The 18,139-nt window shown below is 36.8% G+C and overlaps 1 protein-coding gene across 1 annotated transcript in view; it reads left to right on the forward strand.

Annotated features, from left to right (window-relative positions):
• The first annotated feature begins 559 nt into the window (after positions 1–559).
• RAB1A (RAB1A, member RAS oncogene family) overlaps positions 560–18,139 on the forward strand; it is a 28,241-nt gene continuing 10,661 nt past the window's right edge. Inside the window, exons 1-2 of the mRNA XM_081254811.1 lie at positions 560–802; positions 15,807–15,879. Coding sequence (XP_081110937.1) covers positions 780–802; positions 15,807–15,879 — 96 coding nt within the window. The 5' untranslated portion in view covers positions 560–779. The remainder of the gene's footprint in view (positions 803–15,806; positions 15,880–18,139) is intronic.

The raw sequence follows: 18,139 nt of genomic DNA on the forward strand, positions 1-18,139 counted from the left end.
GAGGTCCTGGGACCAGCCGGGAAGCTCAAGCCTCAAGCTGGTCAGGCCAGCAAAAGGCGCACAGGAGGAAAGACCTTCCCTCCGCCTAGACACTCAGGCGGTCCCTCGGGTTCCAACCCCTCTCTCCCCGCCGCTCAGGGTCCCCTGATCCCCACCCCCTTCTTCCGCCAGCGGCCGGCACAGCCCTCAGTCCCTCCCCTCCCCCGTGGGGTGCTGACTCGCCTGGCTGCCACGTCTCACTGATGACATCACCAGGGCCGCTCGGCCTTAGCCAATCCGCTAGGGGGAGTCCTAGCGAAGTCCTAGCCAGCGAGTCCGAGGGGAGGGGAGCAGGGAGGGGCGGAGCGGGGGGTGTTGGGAGAGGGGGGAATAGGGCGGGCGACAACCCCTCAAGTACGCGTGCGCCAGAAACGCGGGGCTTGGCGGGAAGCTGAGTCCGGGTCGCGGCGCCGTACCGTCGTTCCCCAGCGCCCACAGCGACGCTCGCAACTCTCTTTCCCGGCATGCCACGCGGTGCGGCCGCCCTTTGGGCTGTGTAAAGGCCCCTTGGTCTAAGGCTTCCCTATTTCCTGGTTCGCCGGCGGCCATTTTGGGTGGAAGCGATAGCTGAGTGGTGGCGGCTGCTGATTGTGTTCTAAGGGGACGGAGTGGGGGAAGACGTTTGCTCTCTTGGAATAGCGTATCTCATTCCTTTCCCTTCGACTACCCGTGGCGCGGAGAGTCAGGGCGGCGGCTGCAGCAGCAAGGGCGGCGGTGGCGGCGGCGGCAGCTGCAGTGACATGTCCAGCATGAATCCCGAATAGTGAGTGCAGGAGAGCGCCGGTCGGCTGGGTCCGTGGGCCAGCTTGGGAAAGCTTAGAGGGGGCGAGGAGGGCGGAGGCGGGGGCCTCGGCCGGGGTGAGGTGGGGGTGATGGGGCAGGAGAGGTTGGCGGCGGGGAGTCGGGCCCCATTGTCTGACGGAGGAGGGGTGGTCGGGGGGAGGGATCGGGTCGGAGGGGTGAGCCGCCCCGGGCCTGGACCCGATCTGGTTGGAGTCCTGGCCTGAGTGCCAGGCCGGTGCGGAGGAACAGTCTGGTAAGGGGGTTGGGGCGTCGGGGAGTCGGTGGTGGGGTCGTGGGAAGGGGTAGCTTCTCTTGGAGGCAGTGACTTTTGAAGTAGGGCCTGTTTTTAAGGGGAGGGAGGGGATGGGGTAGGAGAACTCTCCTAGAGGACACTGTTAGACCCTGCGCCCGCGGTCTGCGGAGCTGTCAGAGCCGTCGGGGTGGAAACCAGCGTTACTTGCAAATCTTGAGCTTGTTGGCTCTCTCTTCCACCCTCCGCGCCAGGTTGTAGGTAATATGGATGCTTTTCAGGATTGCGTGGGATTTAGGGGAATGGGTAGATGGTGAGAAGCGATTTAAAATTTTTAGTTCGCTTTTTTAGTTTTTTCCTGGAGTTCTTTACGAACTCAGCGGTCCCATTGCCTTCCCAAAAACCTGGGCATTTGAGAATTGTTCATTTTTTTTGAGGACACTACAGTCATTTTGCCATGTGTAGGTCAAGGGAAAAACAAAACACCAGCACTAAAACCTAGGGACATCTTTGTGATATTACCAACTAAAAGGAAGACTGCTTTCAAGTTGAAAGAGAAACGAATGGGCCCTATGATAGATCTGTAGGGTTTGGATTACCTACTTGAATGCTTGCAGATAGGGAATGAGGTTCCATGACGTGTCATGAAAAGTTAATGTATTTCTTTTTCTTGCTTACTCAGTAAGTCACCACAGCAGATGTGACACACCTGGCACCTTTCCTGGGAACTGGTGTTCACTTTCCTTGGGAAGACTTTCTTGGGTTCTCCTTAATGGCCCTTAAAAACATCCTTCTACAGTTTGCATATTGAAATTAAGGAATAATTGAAGGAGATTTAATTGGTATTCCTCTTCAGTGTCAGAGGCTTTGAGGGAAACGGGGGAATTTTTTAAAGCAAAGATCAGTATTTGACCTAAATGTTGAGTTTATTTGCTGCTTTGGTCAGTTACTGCTGAACATTTCCCCTAAAAGGTCCGCCCAGGGGTTTAGCTGACTGTCATGTGTGTGTCACATGGCTCTTGCAAAATGCATTCTGACTTCAAGTTTTGTAATACTGTGGTTTGACACTGAAATGTCCCCTTTTTTTGTTCTAAATAGAAGCCATAGTATTTTATTAAAATTTTATATACCTTAAGAAGTTGAAGACAGTGTTCCAATAGGGTCAAATTTGCTGTGTTGGCAGTTTTTTATCAAGGGCTCCAAGGACAAAGTTGGTTTTGCATAGTTGGGCAGAGTTGAACTTGAGGTCCCTAATTTAGTAGCTTTCCTGGCAACAGTAAAGTACATGGATTTTCCATTTTATGGAGGTTTGTCTTCTGTTCAGGGAGTTTCTTAAATTTGCTGCATATATTTAGTACTGTAAATAGATCTTGAAGATTAGTTGGACAGAACCATGACAAATGATTTAGACTCTGAATTTGTTTCTCCTTTTGTAAAATAAGACAGTCATCTTTATTCCTGTCTGGGTAGTTGTGAGGCTCAAGTATATATAGAACAATTTGGTAAACTGTAAGAGCACTGTAGATGGTGTACATCATTATGTGAGGCATTCCAGTAGTGCTGGGATTTAGAAATATAATCCTTACCTGCAAGGAACTTATAATGGAATATAAAAAATATGTTTTATATATGTTAAATACCAGTACGTATGGTAAGTTCCAGATGTGTGGCATGGATTGGAGCCACAAGATTTTAAAAGAAGGCATGGGATTGTGGTTGGCTAGTAGGGCTTAGAAAGACCTTATAGAAAACAAACCAGTAAGGGAGTTACTAACATTAGATTTGGAGAAACAGTGGGAGTGAGAAGGATTGTTCAAGAGGGAAGAAGAAAGGAGAATGGTTAATAAATGGCAAGGGTAGTAATTCTTAAGTAAATAGAGTGCCAAACCATTCTTTCTTTTGAGGACTCTAGATTAATGACCTCAACAGAATCAGTCCCAGAAATCATTTGTATATTTTTATGGCCTTGAGTGTGCCTGTACCTGGGTTACTGTATTTATATTCTAGACTGTCTCTTAAGTAAAATAACCTAGGAGTTTGGAAAAACGTTTGGAAAAGCACTAGTGAAAAGTACTAAGGTGAGAGGAGGTGGTATTTTATTACAGAAGGTCACAAAGGCAACCAGCAAGCAGATTTTTAGAAATCTGAGTTCAGCGGTTTCTTCTTTTTATCTTTAATAAAGTTTGTTACCATCATAAAAGTAGAGAAAAATTGGAAAACAGAGAAAAGAAGGAAATTCTTAGAGTTTAATCACCCAAACACAAGTCCATTTGCTTTAAAACCTTGTTCTAAACTTTAAAGTCGCATGTTTTTTTCTTAAGTTAAAACTTTTAATGGATGAATGCCTTTCATGATTCCACAGTGTTATCCTAATAGCTAACATTTATGGCCACTTATTATATACCAGGTACAATATTGTACATTATAATACATGTATATTATAGCATACACTTTATATACTAATTTGAAATAATAGTATACTAGGTAATGTTTACAGGTGCACCCCCAAATGTTCCTTGTTTTGGTTTATCATCTACTATTTATCTTAATCCTTTTAGAAACTTTCAAAATCTGCTTTATGGGTGCTGCTGAATTTGGTACTGAAGACGTGTTCTTGACAAAAGAAAAAGTTTGGTTCTCTCAGAATGAACTGGATTTTAGATTTATATAGGTTGACATACGATTACCTGTTGGTAGCTTTATCATGGAATGCTTTTACTTTATGATCTTTAGTTGTAAGCTTTTGGTTTGGGAGTGAGGAGAATAAGAAATATGTCAGTCAATGATTACATTTTAAGCTTTTTCTTTTACTACTTTCTTTGTTATTTGGCCGATTTGGGAGAAATGATGGCCCTGGGTTATCTTTATGGTAGAAATTAAGGGTAATGACTGACTCACTTGAATTACAAATGCTACAAACAAAACCAAAATGCAACTGAAGTGGAATCTGAGCGGTGGAAAAAGTAGATGGAAAGGATCAGAGCTTTCTTTTTTTTCTGGAGATTTGAGGAAAGATTTTGATTTTCCTGAGCTAGGTGGTAAAGCAGGCAGTGATTATTTCAGCACACTGCTTAAGAAATACTTAACATTATTCTCATATCAGAAGCATTTTTCCTAACCCATTAGCTTCTAGCAGATTTTTTTTTTTAGTGTCAAGAAAATAATTTTGGCCACTTCAAGGAGTGTGTTAAGAATAAAGTAGGTGTACCTATCGTGAATATACCAGTTAACTACGGTAGGAAGAACTATATGTAGTAGTCTCTTTGGATCGACTAGTTTAATGTAGAAAAAATTTGTTTAAAAAATTTTTTTACCTTTTTTTTTAACTTTTTAAAATATCATGGTTTAAGATTTAGTCAGTCTCTTAAACTTTGTTTTTTGTCATGGTAGACTCAAGGAACATCTGACTTTTTTTTTTTTTTTTTTGTCAGCACTCTGCTTTGAATAAATCTGTCTTTTAACTTAAGGGTTTAAAGGTAAAAACAAGTTAATCAGTTCTGTTATCTGTCTGACAGTGTAATTTCATTAATAAGTATATCATTACTGCCTTTTACATAATTTTGAGCTAGAATTTTTTTATTAAAAGCAGAAATCAACTAAAAATTGATTTTCTTTTTGTAGGTTGCCTTGATGACTTTTTCGTAGTGTTGGTAATGATTTGAGAAATTCAAAGAAGTTTAAAGAAGAGGTATTCTCACTACTCAGAATACGATTATTTAATGTCCGTAGAGAATCAATGTATGTAATTCTTTGGGTAATGTAAGTTACCAGTAGCTATATAGACTTTCCATCTTAAGAGTTTTGTGTGAATGGATGATCTTGAAGGATCATTGAAAGAAACAGAAATTTTGCATTTAAAATTTTCTTCTTCCTTTTCATCATAATTAGGTTAAAGTATAAGATGTTGACGGTTTCTTACATATTCAAGGTTTGTTGTTTTTTTTTTTTTTTGTCCTAAAGATGGAAGAGCTTCAGAATCAAGTGTTCTCTTGCCGATTGTTTAGTTGACTTTTAAAGAGAATTTTGCTTTCTGAGCAATTTCTTTAATATTTCAGTTTTTATTCTAGAAGCAATCTTAGTGATTTATCTAAGTGATTATGATTAGCAAGTGCTAAGCATCTTGCTGTATTCATATTCTATCAGCAGTCCTTTGGCCATGTGTGTTTTCTCTCCTTGGCAACTTTTGATTGTACATATATGATGGTTTTACTATTTGTAGTTGTAATAGTTAAGTTTCATTTTTGATAGTTAAGAATAGCTTCCTTTTGCTAATGTTACCTACTCTTGTCTCTTTCCTAATATATAAAAACAGCGTTAAATAAAATGCTTTTTAAGATTTTGAGATTTTTAAAGGTTTGCTAAAAAATACTTTGAGTGTTTTAAGATGAAGAGAAACCGAAAATGGGTGTAGGATGCCAGTGCAGGAGATATTTTAGATGTGTAACTTACCTGCTTTTTACCACTGTTTGTCTGAACTACATTTTGGAGTTTTAGTAAGAGATTTAGGCAAAATGTCCCCCCCACCTTTTGTTTTTTTTAATCTTACAGGGAGAGGGGAACAGTCAGACTATTCCACTGTATTCTTGTAGAAGGTGGGGCTGAGAAGAGATTGCTTCTTTGATATCTGGAATAGAATTTAGGGAAAAAAAACCAAAGTCTTGGCTTTTCTTTGGAACCACCCTGTGATGTTTCAGATTATAAAAGGGTAATGGTGTAATGATATTTTGGGGAAAAAAATAATCCTGAGGCCTTAGGGGACCAGAGAACAAGTGTTTGTTGGTTTGTTTACTGACTTAAACATGTGAAGAAATAGGGTACAAAGGAGAGGTAGGAAGTGAAATATTCCTTGGTACTTTTGTGACTGATGGCTCAGTTGGTCAGAACACCCCACTTTATTAAATCCAAGATTGTTGATAGGTTCCAGTTGTTGACTCTGTTCCATGTTTATAGATTCCCAATTCTGACAGGTAGTGTTACCTTTGTTCACAAAGGTGACCACTCTTTGGAAACATTATTTTCAATAATAATAGCTACTATTTAACAAGTGCTTACTCTTTGTGCCAGCTACTTGGCTAGGGTCTTTACCCAGGATATTTTCTGCAGTCTGCATCTCAAACTAGTGATCTTTACAAAGGAAATTGAGTAAATTATATAATTGATGTTTTCTAGGAACAGTGATGGATTTAACTTGTCTGAATGTATTTTCTTTGAATAACAATAGTACTTAAGTGGAATTGTTCTTTGTCCTTGCTACTCTGCCCATAGATGTTTTCCAGTAACTTGGTTTAGGGCAGTTATTCTTAACCCGTTTATGGTCATGTACCCTTAGGAGTATTTGATGAACCCTGTGGATCTGCTCCCTATGTGTATACGTACTCGTAACTTTTTGCATGAAGTTGCAAGTTGTTCACATTCCCTGAGCCTATTCATGAACCTCAAGTTAAGAATGCCTGATTTAGAAGATTGAAAACAGAAAAGAGAATGTTCACTACCAATTCTTAACCCAAGAGGGACAGTGTTTAATATTAAATCTGGTATCCTGAACTGATTAATTTCAAAATGTGAGATTTATCTGGGCGTGGCTTTGTTTTGATGACCTAGTCTGTGCTTTTCTTCTCCTTTTATTAAAATGCTTACCTGTTTGTTTCTCCTTAAGTTACTAGTATATGAAGTGTTACCAAGATTCTTGAAACAAAGGCAGAGTAAGTTCACAGAACATTAGTGTTCACATTAAGAACAATGTCATCTCTGCAGTATCTTTACTACCTTAAAGTTCATATGGATGTAATTAGGATAAATGCATAGCCAAGTGTAATATGTAATATAGTCTTAATTGAATTAGATGGGATTTATAAAAATAGTTAGGTAGCCAGATTTATAAAAGGACGTTTGAAGCAACTTTGTCAAATATACACTGGCTAATTATTTAGTGCTTAATTTTTGGGTTGGTGGCTGGCATCTGTCCTCATAAAGAGCAACTGGGTTCATCACTTACTAAAGCTAATGTAGTCTGAACTCCAAAATTTACCATGATCTTTTGAGCTGAGCTAACTTATTCTCTACTAAGACAAATGTTCTAAGTTAATTTAAGCAGTGAATTACACTTTTCTTTATATTTGGTCAGGTCTGTGTGCTAGTTCATAGGTGCTTTGATTCATTCTGATAGGTTTTATATACAAAGTAGGACTTAACACGTTTACTGACATTTTTATCATATCTGAGTATATATCACTGAGGGAATGTGGTGAGATATGAAAAAAACAGAAGAACCCCAGCATTTAGAGTTGTAAACCCTAGGTTTAAGTTCACACCACCACTTACCTCATAAAAGTCATTTATGCCTTTTGAGCCTGTTTCTTTATAACGTGATTAGTACCGCCTCAGTTCTGAGTCTCAAGAGTAAACTGTACAGTGCTATGCAGGAGTTGACACATGTATTCCAGTAAGGGATGTTAGAATATATGTAAGAATATATGTAATATATATATGCAGGTGGTTTCAATTTTAATGTTTTTCTAACACATTTAATCATTACACATTGATCTCTGACCTTGTCTATTTGAAAAATGTTTTCAATACAGGTATTTAAAATCTTCCAGTGAATGTACACACACACATACACACATACGCACACACAATTTGATCTCCCTGGGAAAAAAAAGCTTGGTAAAGAAAATAGCCAGCCCTTTCTTTCTCTTTTATCAGTTAGACTATGCTAGGAGTTGAGGGGTTTTTATTTTTTAATTATAAAACACGGACTTTGCTCCCAGGTGCTTACCAGTTAAGATGACTCAAGCTCAAACAAGCATAATCAATTTAACAGTATTAGCACAAATTAAATCTTGTGATATTTTTAAAGAATAAGATGGCATAATAATGCAAAAGACTTGGGGAAGGGGCCTAGGATTTCTATTATTGACACAAAGTTTTAGTTATATTGCTTTAGCTGGAGAGGAACACAGCACTGAGGAGGACTTTCCAGAAGCCCTGACACTCGTCTTGGGATGAGGTCAACAAATAACAATTTGAGTTCCCACCACTAGTCAGAAATTTTATATATGTCCATTATTTCCCCTAATAGTATGAAGAAATAGTGTCCTAATTTTACAGCAATCAGAGCTAGAGAGGAGTTAAATGGCTTGCCCAGGGGCATTCAGAGGAAGCAGTAGAATTGGAATTTTAACTCAAGGGCCTGTGATTTTACAGTCCAAGTATGCTGTTTCCAGCTTAGTGTGTGTGTTTAACTTCTAGGAATTTAAAATTAATCCAGTTAATTAGGCGACTAGCATTTTTGTGGTCAATTATGTCTAAAATTCGTGATTGGAGAGGCCTTTTAAAAAATGTTAAGAAGGGTTTGTGAGGTATGTATTGTGAATGGCCCTTTGACTTTCTTCACATCTTGTTTTGGGTTGATATTTAAAGCTTCTCTAGGCTTGAAGTTAATTATCTTATTCATTCTCCGTTTTTCTACCCTCATGACTATTCTTGAATACTTATACTTGGGGCCTTAAAGTCATGGATGTCTTTCTGTGAGAAAAGCAAGTAAAGCAGAGAATGCCTGTCTCTTGCTGGAGAGGCAGGCACATTTGCTGCAGACCGTGTTCCTGTTTCATGTGTTGCTAGACTTTGGGAGTTGTGATCATAGTACTTATAACTGTTAGCTGGTAATTTTTACACTTTTACTTTAGATTATACTGGTAAACTCCTGTGATACTTTGTCACCCATCATCTGTACTGAAACTTTGGATAAATAGCTTCAAAGTTTTTGTCTGTAGCTCTTGAGATTTTTTCATCAGGTTGCATCCTGATTTGGAGGGAGGAAGGAAAAATAATAATAATTGCCACTTATTGTGCTCCTGTACCAGACACTGTGCTAAATGCTTTAGAGGCAATATTTATAATCTTGACCAGAGCCTAATTGGGTGGTAGAGAGTGCTAATTGAACCTTTTTACAGATGAGGAAATAGAGCTTCATGGTGATAGATTAAGTACCTTACCTCAAGATCTGGTAGCTAGTATGTGATGAAGCCTGAATTCAAATACAGTTCTTTCCAGGTCTAAGACCCATGCAGGCTTTGAAAGGTAAGGAGTTATGGACACTCCTTGGTGCGTTTTTCACTAAATATTTGCTGTTATCTACGTGGTAAGACCGTTTACTCTTTTGTCCTGTTGTATGGCTTACTACTTCTTCAGAACAACCAAAGTTTCCCTCATTTTCAGAATTCCAGCTTTGGATTTTTGGAACACTGTTTTAAACAGAGATAAAGTGGAACCTGGAAAATTAAGCTATTGTCTCTAAATATTTGTTTTAATGTACTTTTAGGGGTCAGTTATGGGGAGAGTTTTTAAAAAATTGCTTGGCTATTTTCTTAAATATGGAGGAAAGACTGTTGCCCTCTCAGATTCTTGGTAATTATTTATTTTGACTAACAGGCTGCTTTTGTCCATAGCTGAAGGTTTATTTAGTTTTTTTATTAATTTAATCACAAAAGTAATATGTACTCTGTAAAATTCAAATGATATAGAAGCATATGAAGTAACTAAAAGTTCTTACTTCTTTTATCCAGCCTGATGGGCAATTTTGTTGTTGTTGCCGCCCCACCACATGGCATGTGGGATCTTAGTTCCTTGCCCAGAACCCACGCCCCCGGCAGTGAAAGTGCAGAATCTTAACCACTGGACCACCAGGGAAGTCCCCTGATGGTCAGTTTTGAATTGTGCTCTGTGGAGCATACTTAAAGTGAGTGAAGAAGAAAAGTAGATGTCAAGCACAATTATTGCAGCTCAAGTTTTATTAATCATTCCATACCCCAAAGACTAATAGACTAGTGTATAGTTTAAAAGTGAATTCAGGGCTTCCCTGGTGGCGCAGTGGTTGAGAGTCCGCCTGCCGATGCAGGGGACACGGGTTCGTGTCCCGGTCTGGGAGGATCCCACATGCCGCGGAGCGGCTGGGCCCGTGAGCCATGGCTGCTGAGCCTGCGCGTCCGGAGCCTGTGCTCCGCAACGGGAGAGGCCACAACAGTGAGAGGCCCCAAAAAAAAAAAAAAAAAAAAAAGTGAATTCTAGTTTATTTGGCCACTATATCATAATATCATAACCATGATTTTGTTTTAAATTTGTTATGTTAGCTTAGTTTTAGGCTGTTTTCAAGTATGATTTTATAAAAAGATAAAAACTAAATGATTCCTATCATGCAAGTGAACTTGTTCTAAGTGAAAGAGAACGAATTTAGGTTCCATTGAACTTTTTAAAATAGCAGGCCTTTTCTAAGGTATACTTATAGCTGACACTGTGAAATTTGTATTTTGGGGGTACTGTTTGGATAAAAACAATTATATAGTTCTCCACTGTTTACTTTTGTCTTCCTTGGTGTGTTTCCAAAGGGTAGTTGAAACTTGTATTAATGTCAGTCAGCTATCTCTTATATTCATTGACAGGTGAACTATGTCTGGTAATCCAAATTTTGTTTCATAAAAGAAGAAAAAAATGTTTATTCTTATTTAATCCAAAAAGTTGACTTCATATCTTTGTGGCCATATTGGGAATGTGCCAGTGCTGTCTGCTTACAACCTTGACCTACTTTACCTACTTAGATGTCATTTGTGTTAGGACAGGTATGCTGAAAGAACTTGTAAGGTTGTTGTTCAGTCATTGAATAAATCATTGATTAACAATTTTTCCTCCCTTCAAATGACTTTTTTTTTTTCTGGTCAGAAAAGTAATACAGTCTGACTGCAGACTATTTTTTAAAAATATAAAGAAAAGATCAAGTGTAATCGTACAATTTAGAAGTGTCCATTCTTTCCCCAAATCTTTTATGTGTGTACAAATTTTTTTTTTAACAAAAATGGGTTATACTAGACAAACATAGTCTATAATCTTTTTACATAACAGTATCACATAGTAGTCTCTTTTAAGATTATAGAATTCCGAGTAGTATTTTAGATTCAGCAACAAGCAGATTCATCTCCTACTTCATATTTTATAGATGTAGTTTGGTAACTTCATAAAAAGGAAAACATTTTACCTAAATCGAATTTTGAGTCAAAATGGGTTTTGGTAACTTTTTAAAAATATTGTTTCATGCTCTCACAATAGTGGTGTTTTTTAAGGTATAGAAAATGTTAATGCTTACATGCAAAAATGGCATGGGTATCACGATTATGTTCAGATCATAAATAATGGAAACAGAGGATCTAGAGTGTTGCTGAAGTAGACCAGGAGTAGACTTAAGGAGAAACTGATAGCAAAAATAATTTTTCACTTGCTACCGTATTTGACATCCCACCATCCAGTTGTTAAAAGGTTGAATCTGCCCCTTTCCATCGAGCCTTAATCTATGTCAGTCTTAACTGTCTTACTTTCTCACTGAATTATTTCCACTTTAAATTAATATTCTCAAAAAATACTTGTGCCTCAAAAGCGAAGTTTTTATTTTACAGAATCCAGCATGGTTTATGATTGTTGATTTAACTCGAGAAAACACAAAATATGTCTCTCATGTTTAAAAAATATCAGGGGCTAGCTTTTCAACGAGATTGTACCTATTTCACTAATGTCCTCATAGTTTGTTTTTCTAAAACATTTTTATTTTGAAATAAATTTAGATTACAGAAGAGTTGCAAAAGTAGTACAGAGAATTCCTGTATACCCTTCACCCAGCTTCCCCTAATATTAACATCTTATATCCCATGGTACATTTATCAAAATTAAGATATTAACATTGGTAAACTGTGAACTAAACTATAGACTTTTATTCCAATTTCTCCGGTTTTTCCACTAATATTCTGCTGTTCCAGAACCTAATCCAAGATACCATATTGTATTTAATTGTCATGTCATGTTAGCCTCCTTCAGTCTGTGAGTTTCTCAATCTTATTTTTCATGACCTTGACAGTTTTGAACAGTTTAGGTACTTTGTAAATTTCCCTCCGTATGCATTTGTCTGATGTTTTCTTATGATTAGACTGGGGTTATGGATTTGGAGAGAGATACCATAGAGGTGAGGCACTCTACTCATTACATCATATCAGAAGGTACATAGTATCAGTATGACTTATTGCTGGTGATGTTCACGTTGATCACTTAGTAGAAGTGGCATCTGTCAGGTTTCTCCAGTGTAAAATTACTATTTTTCCCTTTCTACACTCTGTTAGAAACCAGTCGTTAAGAACTCACAATCAGGGGAAGGAAACTAAGCTCCACTTCCTGGAGGGAGAAGTGTTCAAAGAATTTGTGGGCATATGTTAAAACCACTGCAGTAATAAATATTTGGGGGGGACAAATTTTGAGGCCGTGAAAATATCCCAAGTCTCCTTGAAGTTTCACCCACTAATTTTAGCATTCATCAGTGGATCTTGCCTGCAGCAGTTAATCTACCAGTGATTTTCTATTTCTCTCATTCCTTCTACATGCATTAGTTTGAATCCTCATGTAAGGAATTGTTGTCTCTCCTCTCCTATTTATTTAGTTAATGATTTATACACTTACGGACTCATGGATATTTATTTTATTCTTTGGGTTATAATCCAGTACATGATTGTTTACTTTGTGGCTCAAATTGTTGCCTTGGCCATTGAGGTTGGCGTCTGTCCTTTTAACATGCCATGTCCCTGTAAATTTTTTTCTCTAGCATTTTGCCCAAAATGTTACTCAAGGATGGCTATAGATATTCTTTAGGTGTTTCTCCCAATGAAAGAGACCTGATTAAAAACGCAAAATTAAAATGTTCTCTGATCTCTTAGCACAGTGCTTTGTAAAAGGCACGGTGTTATATTTTGGATGAATAAGTCAGTTTACCTTCACACAGATAGGTATGTTAAACATAAGAGTGGGGAAAAACAGACTCCAGACTACTTATGGGGAGAAAATAAGAAGTGTCGTTGTCATAGTAAATTAGACATGAAAAAAAACCTGAGGAAATTCTGATTGGGAACAGTGGATAGGATTTACTAGCACTATCTGATTTAGGTGAGTGGTGATTACAGTTGTACATGAAGATTTCTCAACTGATATAATTCAGTTTTTTCACTTAAGTCAAAACGGTATTGCAGACTGAAAACTTAATCCAAATTCTTGAGAAAAAAAGAAAAATACATTTGAAGTCTTACTATTTGCTAAATTATTCTTGACTCTTTGTACCAAAATTCTGATATTGAGCTTTCTAACTTTAGATTTGTATATTTCCTATCAACATTTTTACTGTGTTCTGTTTTGTAAATTATAGTTACAGAAATGTCTTTAAGTGATCTCAAATCTGAATTCTCTTGTATATCCTATGTATTAATAGTTTAGAAATAAGGTACTATAGGAGTAGGTAATTTAAAACGTTCCAGTGCAGGTAACATGCTGTTGATCACAGTCTCCTGGTGTGTGAACTCAGTAAGGAAAGAAGTTTGTTAGTTGATTTTGTTTGCCATTCTCCTCCACGTCTCTTGTCGTGTTAGTGAAGCTGATGGTTTGGGAGAGAACAAAATAGCCTTCTTTAACAGGATTCATTTTGGAACAGAGTGCTCAACTAGTTCTTCATATTATTTACAACGGCTCTGAGCCTTAAATTATCAGGAACTCATAAATTAAATAACGTTTCAAAATAATGCCATTTGTAAAATTTAAAAAGAATGATAATTGAAAAGTAATTTTTTAAAAATTGACTACTAATTTCCCTGAAATCATAATGTAACTTGTAGCACAGTTAGGAAGCATTCATGTTTTTTACAGCCTTATGGTTATTCTGAAAGAGAGAAATTGATCTTTAAGGTAATGAATGATACTACAGGCAGCATATGTGGCCCAGTGCTGTCTTTTACTGTAAAGGGGTCCAGTACCACTGATTCAGAGGATGTTTATTGAGTGTTTACTGGATGCCTGGCACTGTCCTGAGGGAAACTGGTAAATTCAGGGCATTTGTTGTATCAGAATTTTTGTTAAAAAGTAAGTAATTGTAGTAGTATCGTTGGTATGATTTTTTTTCTTGCTGACTGAAATGTAAATTCATTGCTAATGTTCAGTGTTCAGCATTCTTAAGAATTCATTTGGGCTAATTAAAGAGAAAGCTATCAGTAGTACTGAAGCGAGTCAGCACAGCAACTGTATTGACTAAAATAAAACTTGTTTGGTATTAGGTACCAATAATTTATTAAGGGTAAATTTTTATAATCATTATCCCCACTACCCCCTTTTTTCCTTAGGATCTCAAACTGGAAAGGATGTTAGTTGTTAAGTTCATCCTATGTTTCAATCAACTCTTCCTAATGACTTATTTAAAAGCTTACTTCCTTCTGTGACCTTTATTTTGCTGCTGACTAGGGCACTTTGGATTTTCAAAAAAATTATTTCCTTTAGGTATAATTAGGAACAATAAGTGTACTATGGTAACTCGGTAAAACCAGAAAGCTATGTTTTAAGTAATACATATCACTGTATAAACCTAGGTAACAGTTGATTAATATTCACAGAGATAATCACTTCTAAACATCTTGCTTACATGTAAATCTGATAATTTTAATCTACATTTCATTTGCAAGTGATACTTGGGGTTCACTTTAAGTATGCAGCATTTTTTTAAAAACTAAATCACAAGGAAGAAAATGAAGAATCATGTATATCTTCTGAAAAAAAATCTGTAAATTCTGGATTTTTTTGTCATTTTGAAATTGCTTTAAAAGAACATACAGAATTGGTCAGAGTTGGGAAGAATCTATGAGAGATTCCTTTGGAGACCATTGGCTGACCGTCTATTGTCTTCAGGTTCAGGAAAGAATTCCTGGGAATGTTTTGTTTTGTTTTTTAACATCTTTATTGGAGTATAATTGCTTTACAATGGTGTGTTAGTTTCTGCTGTATAACAAAGTGAATCAGATATACATATACATATATCCCCATATCTCCTCCCTCTTGCATCTCCCTCCCACCCTCCCTATCCCACCCCTCTAGGTGGACACAAAGCACCGAGCTGATCTCCCTGTGCTATGCGGCTGCTTCCCACTAGCTATCTGTTTTACATTTGGTAGTGTATATATGTCTGTGCCTGGGAATGGTTTTTTGAGTTAGGTTTGGCAGTGGTAAAGGTGCATAAACGTAGCCTGGCTTTCAGTGTTTTCCAAAGAATGCTTTAATACAAGCTTAGAATGTTGGTAAAGTTGTGCATTTACACAGCCTTTGCTTTTACTGCATCTCCAGTTTAAGATATTTATAATATAGACTTTCAGAAGTTAAATGATCCATTTTTTTTTTAAGGGAGAGAATTCCAGGTGGATGCTAGGGAAGGATCATTAAAGCCCTTCGTTGGAGGATTGCTATGAAATAATGACTTTAGATTGGAATTTGAAGAAGAGATACGTTTCATTGGCAAGAACAATGAAAAGTTAGCTCCCTGTGTTCTAATATTGTAGAAGAGTGGGATTTTTCTAGCGTAAGTCTTGGACCCTCCAAGAATGCATATCACTTATGTTTCCTTTCAATCTTTGCTTGGAAGTGGAAGTTCAGCTTATATTAGAGATCATGGGTGGCATTGCCTATCTTATTTTTACATAATTCTTTCATGTTCAGTGATTCATCAAAAGGGCTCCTGCTGTTCGTTGCAGTTTGGTCTTCTGTTAGGCCGTTCATGGGCTTTTCAGGAGCTGTAGTCTTCCTCAGTGAGCTGTTATTCTTGGCTATATTTTTGTTGTTGTAGAACTTAAAATACAATATGCTTTTTATTAACGTGATTTTCTTTTTCTCTTTGCAGTGATTATTTATTCAAGTTACTTCTGATTGGCGACTCTGGAGTTGGAAAGTCTTGCCTCCTTCTTAGGTTTGCAGTAAGTTGAAATCAAAATGCTTTTAAAGAAATTAATGCTGTTTATGTTTCCTAGGGAGACAAAAGATTAAACAGTTTTATTCAGAATATTAATTCTTCCAGAATTTATATATTATATATAAAGCCTCCAAGTGTACATCCCCAGTGATATCTAGACTCTTAAATAGAAGAAATGCTGTTGCTCTTCAAAGAAATTCAAGCAAAGTGTAGTTACAAAGTCAGAGTGTCTAATACTCTTCTTGGAGATCAGTGTTTCATTCCAACATTAGTAGTGAGGTAAGGGGAAAATAATAGGTCTGTGTTGAAAGTGACTTGATGGAAAACAAATCTTCAAGTAAAACTTTAGTAGAATAAAAAGAAAAAGCGGGGTCTGGTACAAACTATTTTTGACAATGGCATAGTGTTCTATATGCTGAAATCTACAAACTGATAAGTAGCTTTCAACCTAATAAATAAAATCTACAGTCTTATTCATAGTCTTATCAACTGCCTTCAAATTTAGCATGTTTTCCTTCTCACTGTCTAGATCATTGGTTCTTAAGAGTATGCACCAGTGGGGATTATCAAGACCGTCTTGGGGTCCATGAGGTCAAAACTACTTTCCTAATAATACTAAACCATTAGTATCTACTAAGTAAGTAATTACTTAGTACTAAGGCAAAAGACATTTGCCTTTTTTCACTCTATTGATCTTTGCTCTGATGATGCAAAAGCAGTGGTGGGTAAAACTGCCGGTGCCTTATTAGCACCATGTTGAAGCAGTGCTAAGCCCCAAATTATACTCATAGTCATGGTGTTTATCTCTGTTCACTCACAGCGGGGAAAAACACCATTTTCATTTAAGAGTGTCTTTGATGAAACAGTAAAAATGATTAATTTCTTTCATACTATTTTAAATTGAGGTATAGTTGATGTACAATATTATATAAGTTTCAGGTGTACAACATAGTGATTCACAATTTTTAAAGGTTATATTCCATTTATAGTTATTATAAAATATTGGCTCTATTCCCTGTGTTGTACAGTATGTCCTTGTAGCTTTTTATTTTATATATAGTAGGCTGTACCTCTAAATCCCCTACCCCTATCTTGCTCCTCCCTCTTTCCCTCTCCCCACTGGTAACCACCAGTTTGTTCTCTATGAGCAAACTGTGAGTCTATTTCTTTTTTGTTATAGTCATTAGTTTATTTTTTTAGATTCCACATATAAGTGATATCATACAGTATTTGTCTTTGTCTGACTTATTTCAGTTACAATAATACCCTCCAAGTCCATCCATGTTGTTGCAAATGGCAAAATTTTATTCTTTTTTATGCCTGAGTAGTATTCCATTGTATGTGTATGTATATGTGTATGTATACATCTTTATTCATTCAATCTGTTGATGGACACTTAGGTTGCTTCTAAAAATGATTAATTAAAAAAATCTTGATCCTCGAGTATTCTTTTTTAAATATTCTGTGTGGAGAAATGAGGAGTTTGCATAAAGTAGTTTTACTGAAGACTGGAGTATGTTGGCTGTCTCAAGGGAAAGAAAAGCACTTGTATAGTTGCTTCCATTTTGAGCTAAACTAGCTGCTTTTTTCATTGAACTTTTTTTTTAACTTGAAAGAACAACTAACAAACTATAATTATGTAGAATTGAGTATTGGGTACACATTTTATCAGATGAACAGACATTATCACTTCAAGGAAAATATCTAACAGCATTTTCTGCCTGTAATAAATTCAAGCTTTTCAAAGGAAAATCAGAATTTTAGAAAACTTAAAATTCACCACTGCAAGCTTGACAGCATCTCAAATACTTAATATGACTTTTCTGATGATATAAGTGATATTAATGAATCCCATATATATATATATATATATATATATATATATAAAACTTCACTATATATAATAGTTAAAAAATGAGACCATGGAAGTACCAGAATAAAAGTTAGGTGGCTCTTTAATCTTATGTGAAAGTATTTTCTAACACAGAAAAAAATCAGGAAAGAAAAGATTGTTAAATTTGATTGCATTAAAATTAATGCTGAGCACATAAAAATGTTGGAAAACAAATGGTACTAAGAAAAATATATATATGAGGAAGGGGTGATATTCTCAATATATAAAGCACACTTACACATTAATAATAAAAGGATGTTTGCCCTGATGGAAATATGAGCAAATACATAAGCGGGCAGTTCACAAAAGGAGAAATACAATTGCCAATAAATATGAAAAAAAGTTCAATTTTATTTGTATTTAAAGGACT

This window comes from Mesoplodon bidens (assembly GCF_964165515.1).
Source record: "Mesoplodon bidens genome assembly, chromosome: 14".
Taxonomy (NCBI): domain Eukaryota; kingdom Metazoa; phylum Chordata; class Mammalia; order Artiodactyla; family Ziphiidae; genus Mesoplodon; species Mesoplodon bidens.